We start from the raw sequence: 10,651 nt of genomic DNA on the forward strand, positions 1-10,651 counted from the left end.
GGATCTGTTAGATGGTAGCGAACAGTTGAAAGTTGTTGAAACGTTTAGTAGGTAGGGGACAACTGAAAGAACCTGGATAATTCAAAACCTAGATTAAACCCTTTTACTATTTGTGATATCTAAGTAATTTGATTGTTGAGATTTAGATTAATATATAATCAATGTGAGTGCTTAGATTAAGTTAATACATAAGTAATTTGATTGTTGAGATTTAGATTAATATATAATCAATGTGAGTGTTTAGATTAAGTTGATACATAAGTAATTTGATTGTTGAGATTTAGATTAACATATAATCAATGTGAGTGTTTAGATTAAGTTAATACATAAGTAATTTGATTGTTGAGTTTTAGCTTAACATATAATCAATGTGAGTGTTTAGATTAAGTTGATACATAAGTAATTGATTGTTGAGATTTAGATTAACATATAATCAATGTGAGTGTTTAGATTAAGTTAATACATAAGTAATTTGATTGTTGAGATTTAGATTAACATATAATCAATGTGAGTGTTTAGATTAAGTTAATACATAAGTAATTTGATTGTTGAGATTTAGGTTAACATATAATCAATGTGAGTGTTTAGATTAAGTTACATAAGTAATTTGATTGTTGAGATTTAGATTAACATATAATCAATGTGAGTGCTTAGATTAAGTTGATACATTCTTGAGATTTAGGTTAATATTATAATTTTATTTTGTGTTAATCACTCCATCACCAGAATGAATTTTTACCCCAATCCATTACTAACGTAGGATGTTAATGTTTAAACAACGTCTGTCCCAACTATGCCTTTAAATTTGTAATGGTTTTTGTTAATATATTCCTACATTAAATTAACTTAAATAGTTTTGAAATTACACAAATATCAATATGATATTCGTCTATATATAAACTGATTTTATTGTAATGTGCTTTTTTCGCATTTTGTTGTTCTTTGGTACGTTTATCAAATTCATTAATAAATGCTCCAATAAAATCAAAGTTCTCTTTGTACAAGAATTTGGATTGTGTCATAGCAAATTAATAAATCTAAGCTAAAGTGTCTTAAACAAGACAATAATTACTGAAAGTTTACAACACATGGTAAATAATCTACACTAGAAAATATTGTTTTACAACATAACTTACATTGGAGACTACATGAAAGTTAACCCTAGAATTACCTATTCAATATATAGTATTATGTTATATCATATTCGGCAGTGATCGAGTTTTTCCAATACATTTTTCTAAACTATTTAAAAATTATACAATTAGTAATAATTGATAAGATAAGAAAACGGATATTTGTAGCTTTGGAGCAGAACCTAGAAATTGCCACAAGATTAAAAAATACGAAGGTATAACAGAACTTATGTATTTTGATTAAATTTAAAGATAAGAAAATGGAGTAATGTAAAAATAAACTAATTTTAAAGACTAGAGTCATAGTAGAGCGAACATCTTCAAAATACGTTGTTTTGGTTTACAGTACTGATTTCAGTATTTTATTAATGTATTTCATTTGTCCACAAATTTCACGTGTCGACGGACTGTTGTCCCACGTGGTTCGCGGATAAATATCATTTCGCTGTCACTGTATTGGTAAATATTGACAACAAACCAGCAGCCAAACGTCCACTGATAGTCCTAGAATACGACTGTATCAAAGATGGAGTCGATACTGCTGAACTCATATTAAGGAACTACTCAACTTTTAAAACGGTTTGTTTACTTATTTCGGATATTACAGCAAAGTTACACAAAAGGTACCTGGGCTAGCAGTCCCTAATTTCCAGCTGATAGACTAGAGAGAACACAGCTAGTCAACAACAGCCAGAGCCAACTATTAGACTGTCCTAATCGATTAGAGTGAGTAGACCATCATCTCTATGATGCACCCTCGAGTTTTTGCGAAAACGGGATACGAAGCTGGAACCTCGGATTCGCAGTAAATTATATATGATAATGTTGACGGGCCATATGCAAATTTGTCTAATTTGACCTTTCAATTCTTGACATGTTTATAAACCGTTTACTACCGGTAGGGGTCCACATATTGCGACACTTTCAGGAATTTTATGTTTCTGTCTATTACAACATCCGTTATAAGGAAATGACAAAACAACCAAGTGCAATAGTATTTTTTTTTTTGTAAATCAGATAAAGGTCTCCATTTGCAATTAGCAGATTAACTGCAGTATCAATGGTATTTGTGTGTGTGTGTTATTACAGATCCTGTAACGAACAAAGTCATAGATCCACAAGGAATTTGGTGCATAAGTAGTGTAGAACAATTAATATATACATTATCAGTAATTCTAGAATAAGAGAAGTTGAGTGTCTGAGGGGTCCGTTTTACCTTCGTTTTCTTTTTATGGTAAATATCAACTCAGTACCCTTTGACTTGGTTGCTAACTTTGTACTTAGTTGATATTATATTTCAAGACATCAGTATACTTTGGCATTTGACTGGGTTGCTAACTTTGTACTTAGTTGATATCATATTTCAAGACATCAGTATACTTTGTCGTTTGACTTGGTTGCTAACTTTGTACTTAGTTGATATCATATTTCAAGACATCAGAATACTTTGTCATTTGACTGGGTTGCAAACTTTGTACTTAGTTGATATTATATTTCAAGACATCAATATACTTTGTCGTTTGAATTGGTTGCTAACTTTGTACTTAGTTGATATTATATTTCAAGACATCAGTATACTTTGTCGTTTGAATTGGTTGCTAACTTTGTACTTAGTTGATATTATATTTCAAGACATCAGTATACTTTGGCATTTGACTTGGTTGCTAACTTTGTACTTAGTTGATATTATATTTTGAGACATCAGTATACTTTGTGTTTGAATTGGTTGCTAAATTTAAACTAAGTTGATATTATATTTCGAGACATCAGTATACTTTTTCATTTGACTTGGCTGCTAACTTTGTACGTAGTTGGTATTATATTTCAAGACATCAGTATACTTTGTGTTTGAATTGGTTGCTAAATTTAAACTAAGTTGATATTATATTTCAAGACATCAGTATACTTTGTCGTTTGAATTGGTTGCTAACTTTACTACAAAGTATATTGATATATTCATTTTACGTGATTTATAAACATTCTTAACGTTAATACAGCCCGTGAAACTTTCATTTTATATGATTTGTAAGCCTTCTTAGCGTTAATACAGCCTGTCAAAGTTTCATTTTACATGGTTTGTAAGCCTTCTTAACGTTAATACAGTCTGACAACATCTGATTTCTTCTATACGATTTATAACCCAAATTAAAAGTCAACACCAAACAAACATTCTGCATGGTTCTTAAGATGAACCTTCTCCGATGTATGATTATTATAGTTTGTTTAATACTAAGGTAGCATTTTCTACATAACCTAAAATCAATAAGTACCAACATTGTTAAAGTTAGTGGAATTTCTTCTTACATATTTATGGTAGTTAATAATCGTCAATTTTTACAGCAAAATTATTCTTACAGGAGACAAACAAAGAAAACAAAATACCGGTGTTTTCGTATGTAATATTTCATACTTCATCATGGACTACTTGTTATGTATTTTATAAACTAGGGTTAATCGCGCTTTGTAAGAACGATGTTTTAGGTTTACACTTTATATATTGTCCATCGTACTCATCAGATGGCCACAGTTGCGTATTATTGCTTTATCCTGCAAAAGATGATGAGGTCAAATTGAAGGATGGTGATGTCACACCGAAGGATGATGAGGTCAAACCAAAGGATGGTGAGATCAACCTGAAGGATGATGAGGTCAAACAAACAATGGTGAGGTCAAACCAAAGGATTGTTTGGTCAACCCGAAGGATTGGGGATGCCAAACTTAGGCTAAACACCTTGAGAAGTTTTCTTCAGACCATTCATTCTGCTTGGACATCGGTTTTTAATGGTACAAAAGTCTAATGGGATTGTATTGGTGGACTTGATCGGTATCTAATCAAATATATTATTGTGATTCTAGTTTCTAAAGAAAACAGTGGTAGGTTTGAGATGTGACTGGAGGCTTGTGAAGTTTGACTCGTGAGTTTCCTTCATGTTCAATTCTTAGTATGTTTTCTCATCAACAAAACCACGAGACATGCCCAGCTTCCATGCAATGGATTTACGGATCAGAGTTTGCTCTTTTGTAAACATAGTTTTCAGGATGGAGATAAATCTGTGTGAGATGTGGTTCCCATGGAGATCGTTCTTTGGCTCTACTATGTTTAATAATCTCGCTATACGAATTTCATCCTCAGAAAGTTCTGTGACATATTTATTCGAACATAAGATACCTTGGTAGTATTGCACTGCCGAAAGTAGAAGAAATCACCTTGAACCGTTTTTATAAAGTAGGATTAACCTTTTGCAGCTGTTTCATAGCAAAAATAAACTGTTCCTGCAAACCACAAGATTGTAAATTTTGTATACCTCAAGTCTCTTGTAAACGTATATATTCTACTTCTTAGTCTAATGTTTTGGAAAGAAAAAATTAAGCCGCTAACAAAGCACTCTACTTGTTGACATGATCACTCAAGTATTAAGACTTCTGTAACAAATAACTCATGCTACACATGCTTCACACAATTTTTAGTGATTTTTCACCAAACTGTTTCATCTTTTTCTTGATAATTCCGAAAATTTTCGTTGAGCCACTGAGTAGCTTATTCCATCTTCCAAGAGAGACCGGGAATTTTGGACATCCACCGGCTATGAGTGTTAGTTTCTTTAGGTCCTTTGACCACAGATCGCTTTTTGGACAAGCCCAGTTCTCGATCAACCAATTCTGGATCTTCCTCTGTTTCTTCTTCATAATTCATGCACACTTGTGAAGCTGTGACTTTTTCTCTCATCCGGAGCCTGGAGACAAATGATGAAAATAAGTTTTATAATCCATAACCACGAATAGCCACGTGTTATTAATTTTTTCACCTTTTTCTTTATTTTAGATTAGCTTATATTATTACACAAGTAACAATAAAACATGGATGCAACAGAATCACATTATATGAAAAATACATTACTTAATGTGTAATTCATAAACTAATATATTGTATATTTAAAAATTTGCCAAAATTAAATGAGGAGTGGAAATAGACTTTAACTATAAAAACGTCAAATTTCATAAAAAAACAGTTTTTAAAATAATACTCTTAATGCCTACTAGATGGCGAAATTAAACGTTTCAGAGAAATTTCAACATGCCTTGCCAAGTATAAAGAGTTGTATATCTAAAAATAAAAATGAAATTATTTCTAAAATAAAAGTCACCTTGTTCGCTTGCGAAGTTCACTGTCTATGAAATTATCGGCTGCTATTGTCTGCCAGTAGTTAAGAGGCCCTACCCCTGTATCTACGTAGATTTGTTCAGGGAATCGCTGGTTAATAGGCGGTAGCTTCAGAGATTCCAAAGATTTAGAGATGAACTGGAATGTTGAAATTAAGTAAAGTTTTCCTCCTATTTTTATACCAAAACAGTTTTCTCTTTTTACCGTAACACTTGTTTCAATAATTTTAATTTAATTTAATAGTTGTACAAAATATTTTTTGAATGTGTATGTAAACAATCAACTATAGCATACTCACGGTAAAGTTGTGATCGGATATCAATTGTTCTGTATACGTTCACATTAGTATAATTATTACCTAACACGTAATTGTTTACAACTAGATAGTTCAGTTTATTATTAAGTTAAAACCTACACAATGGGCTGTCTGCGTTCTACCCACTACGGTTACCGAAACCCGATTTTTCAGCTCTGTAAGTCCTCAGACTTACCGCTGAGCCACGGGGCTGGTGGCTAACTACATAATAATTACTAACTGGTCTTTATCTTAGATAACACACTAGTTCTATACCAAGAAGATCCAGGATTGAATTCAGGCACAGAAATAGTCCTTCTCAGAACTTCCCCGAAGACAACAGTAGATTAGCAACCTAAATGTGGGATCAAATCTGGATCGAATCCAGGCCACTAAAAACACAGAAATAGTCCTTCTCAGAACTTCCCCGAAGGCAACAGTAGATTAGCAACCTAAATGTGGGATCAAATCTGGATCGAATCCAGGCCACTAAAAACACAGAAATAGTCCTTCTCAGGATTTTTCCGAAGGCAACAGTAGATTAGCAATCTAAATGTGGGATCAAATCTGGATCGAATCCAGGCCACTAAAAACACAGAAATAGTCCTTCTCAGGACTTCCCCGAAGACAACAATAGATTAACAACCGAAAATGAGATAAGATCTAATTAGTAATTAGTATATCTGGTTATAACGAAAAAAATTAGGCAGTTAATAACTAAACTTGTGTAACATAATCTAATAACCATGAAAATGGTGAAAATTCTTTAGTGTAAGTTTATCAATTATAACAAACACAGTACATATATATATATATTTATCTATACTTATATTATGTTTAAAGTTCATTTCACAACTATTCAAATAAATATTAGTGTTTTTGTTGAAAATGTGTTATTTTAACATCTATAAAAACTGGATATCTTGAATCTCATACCTTCTGTCGTCTAGAATTGTCACGTGCTGGTGGAAGCATATTATCTTCAGAACCTAACGGTAGGTGGCGCTAGAGCAGGTTACAAATAAAATATCAAAGATTCGGCAAAAATAAAACTGAAATTGAACAACATGCATGGGGGGATTCATCTTCCCAGCTTTAAATTTTACTTTAAATAAAAAATTAAATAGGGGCTTTAAAAATAAAAATTAATAATTGTTATAAATTTTGGTTTCAAATATTCTGTACATGTACTTTTTTAGATCTAATCTAGTTCACAGTTATTTAGAGTATACATGATGTTAAGTACAAGTATTTAAAATTGTAATAATTTAGCTTTCTTCCCCAACTATAATATGTACTTCTAAAGAACATTTGATTTTTTTTATAACTGTTAAAGTTCTCTTTCGTACATTTTTCACTTTCTCAACAATAAATGTTCAAATTTTCTGATTTGAGTGTATCAATTAAAGACGACGTTGTTAATACCGGTCTCTCTAAGTAAGTTTTTATATTGTTAGGTTAAACTTTTGTGATATATTTAACTGTAAAACACACTTGAATAGTCTTACACAAGAGGGAATATTCATCTTAAACGTTCCATTTGTGCACGTGGTTTAAACAGCCAATCAGAGACCCCCTAGGATTTAGGCATAGTCGTCCAGACGGAAAGCAGTCGCCGCTGCCACAAGGGCTTTGTCCGTTTCTTTTTTTTTTTTAAGTGAATAAAGGACATAACTGTCAGTGCCATGTCTGGTCCAACAAAAAGTAATTCACGTTATCTTGTTGTCTTTAGTTTGGGTTTCGTTATTCTTGCATGCTTTCCAACAGCACCACGAGATTTTGGTAGGATTTCTAGTAACACTGACAGTTACTACTGTTTTACATCGATAACTTTAACTAAAAACTTATTTTGTATGATATGAAAATAAGAAGTACCATCTTGTCTCTTAAACAACTGATATAAACACCGTTGTAACTAAGTGTCTTTTAGTTGTAAACCAGCCAGCTTGATGAGCTCTGATATTAACAGAAAAACGCCGCCAGCAGCGACATGTAGCACACAAAGTAAAGTTGAAATGCTATCATACACACATTTTTCTGGAAAACCGTAACGGGCAGGTAAAGAATAAAGTGATTAAAATTGCTATCAGTCATACAAAACGCAAAACTGAGTATTGGTATGTTGTAATTCAGTGTAGTAATGAGCAAAATGTCTCGACTTCAATAGAGACATATAACAAACAAGGTTTAGTTGAAATGGGAATTTGAGGTAAACTTATCATTACTGTTATAAACGTGTTGTCCTCTAAGTTATATGTAATGGTCTTAATCCCACCATTATTAATGTAAGTTTTTATTAATGTTTAATATTCACGTTCAAGACCTTTCCAATATCTGCTAGGAGCATTTAATTGATGGTTTAAGTGATTTAGATACGGTTGTTAAATGCAGCATTTAATTTAAATTGCATTTGCTATGAGTCAGATTGGGCCATTATACTACATCTTAGGGGACCGTTTTATCCAACCTTATAGATAAAATGGTCTCCATCCACAAGAAGTGAATTTTTATCTTAGGGGATCGTTTTATCCAACCTTACAGATAAAATGGTCTCCATCTACAAGAAGTGAATTTTTCTATATATGTGTCCGATCTTTGTTTTAACTAGAAATGTCATTCATCTCAAATGGTGAAAACCGTTTTCAAAGTTTAAGTAGCTGTCTTGTCCCATTTTTCCTATAGTCTTCTTAGTAGAAAACTATAATGGAACGATAAAGAAACGTTCCATTATGGTCTAATGGCTAGAAATTTCGATTTGCAATCTGCTGGTCGCGAGATGGAATCTCGTTCCCGAACATATTCACCCTTTCAGCCGTTATGATATGATGGTCAATTCTACTATTCGTTGGTAAAGAGTGGCTCAAGAATTGGCGGTGGGTGGTGTTAACTGGTTAGCTACCCTCGAGTAATTTGGAACGAAATTCTAACCTTCTCTCTCTGGTCAGTAGTCCAAAATATAGCATACATATACCTAAACTTTAAGGGTCTCTGAACTGGCTGTTTTCCCATGTGTTGTGTAAGGTGTCATTCGTATTAAAAATACCAACACACGTGTTTTGTACTTTTTAAAACAAATATCCACTGCTGATTGACTCTTACAGGGGAAGCATCAGCAACTAGAAATAAATAGAATAACTTATTTTATCGCATCTTTTCCTCGTGGAAACTTGAAATCAAAAGAAATAATTTATTTTATCGTACCTTTCTGTTAAACGAATCTACGTAATCCTGGAAGCTTTGTTTTGAATGACAACTAGAAAGGTCATCAGATCGACTTTTGTGGTTTATCGGTTCCAATTCCATCATCCAGCTTTCGTGAATGTGTCCTATTTGCTTATGGCGAACCCCTACGTCATCATTGAAGGTTTCTTGGATTGGCTGTTGAGAAAGAGGATCTATTTCATCAGTTCAAAGTTAAGAAAAAATAGCCCTTGAATAGCTTTGCGCGAATAGTTGAAACAAAACAAACTATAAAAAAGCAAAAACCGAAATACAAATCATGAAAGAGTTTTCTAAACTATTTTATAGAAACTTAGAAACTTAAAAACTCTTCATATCTTGAACAGAACACTCAACTATTTATATTTCATTCCTACTGGGAAAAATTTATTATTATTATTATTGTGTGTTTTGTTTGTTTGTTTCTTGCACATGCTGCCATCTACTGTATCTCAGTGTAAAGTATTTCTCTCGTTTTTTTTGCGAAAAAAGATTATAATAAAGTTAAAATAAAAAGTGAATTGAAACATACGTTTTTAACTGTGTTGCTAAAACGGAAACGAATTTAACACATAATTTTTAACTACGTTGAAAACACCAAAACTACTAACATAAAAATTAGTTGAAGAAAACATTTTTAAAAACGTTGCTAAATTTCTTTTTTTTAAATATGGGGGATTTGGCCACACCTACATTCTACTGGACAGATGGTCAGAGAACGTTAAACTCTGCTCATGAATATTTCGAAAACAACTTTCTAAGTTCCGTTTGTCTTCTTCAGTGACACAGTGTAGATTCTTGACCAGTTCTTGGACCACAATTCAATAATTGACCAGTTCTGTTGTTCTCTGAGGATTTTTTTTACCACAAAGTAGCAGCGGCTATCTGGGCTAACCTTTTTTGTGGTTGTTGTTTTATTTGAAACAAATAATCAAATAAATAAATTAACACACGTAAGCGTATATAAAACTAAAATGTATAAAACGCTTTTTCTTTTAAAAAAAGGGCTAAAATTAATCAGAATTAAAAAGGCTCCTAAATAATTAAAACCTTTACCGAGGTGGACAGTGTCCATCGTTTACAGTGGCATTCTCAATGCCAAAAAGACATCAAGAGGTAAAACCTTTCTAGAAAAAGGGCACTCAAGGTCGTAGTGATGATAAGATCAATTCTAACTAAATACAATTTCATTAAACCTCTCTCTGGTGTTCCCCGGTGGGTAAGTTTACGGACGTAAGATGCTTAAATCCAGGGTTCGATTCCCCGCGGTGTACATAGCATATAATTCCCTGTAGCTTTGCTCTAAAATAAAGAAATAAACTCTCCGTGAGTTTTTTAGTCACTAATCGCCACCTTTAGGTGTAATATCAAATAGTGTAATTCACGTCAATAGATAAATGTAATAGATACTATTAAATAGTGTAATTCACGTCAATAAATAAGTGTAATAGATACTATTAAATAGTGTAATTCACGTCAATAGATAAATGTAATAGATACTATTAAATAGTGTAATTCACGTCAATAAATAAGTGTAATAGATACTATTAAATAGTGTAATTCACGTCAATAGATAAATGTAATAGATACTATTAAATAGTGTAATTCGCGTCAGCAGATAAGTGTATTAAATAGTGTAATTCACGTCAGTATATAAGTGTAATAGATACTATTAAATAGTGTAATTCACGTCAGTATATAAGTGTAATAGATACTATTAAATAGTGTAATTCACGTCAGTAGATAAGTGTAATAGATACTAGTAAATAGTGTAATTCACGTCAATAGATAAGTGTAATAGATACTATTAAATAGTGTAATTCGCGTCACCAGATAAGTGTA

General features: G+C 32.2%; 1 protein-coding gene across 1 annotated transcript in view; it reads right to left on the reverse strand.

The window, feature by feature from the left end:
• Nucleotides 1–4,345: 4,345 nt before the first annotated feature.
• Nucleotides 4,346–10,651, reverse strand: part of LOC111085814 — a 10,174-nt gene continuing 3,868 nt past the window's right edge. The window contains exons 2-5 of the mRNA XM_022386127.1: nt 8,792–8,968; nt 6,527–6,595; nt 5,279–5,433; nt 4,346–4,867 (exon numbers count right to left, since the gene is read on the reverse strand). Coding sequence (XP_022241835.1) covers nt 4,672–4,867; nt 5,279–5,433; nt 6,527–6,595; nt 8,792–8,968 — 597 coding nt within the window. The 3' untranslated portion in view covers nt 4,346–4,671. The remainder of the gene's footprint in view (nt 4,868–5,278; nt 5,434–6,526; nt 6,596–8,791; nt 8,969–10,651) is intronic.

Source organism: Limulus polyphemus, unplaced genomic scaffold (genome assembly GCF_000517525.1).
Source record: "Limulus polyphemus unplaced genomic scaffold, Limulus_polyphemus-2.1.2 Scaffold636, whole genome shotgun sequence".
NCBI lineage: Eukaryota > Metazoa > Arthropoda > Merostomata > Xiphosura > Limulidae > Limulus > Limulus polyphemus.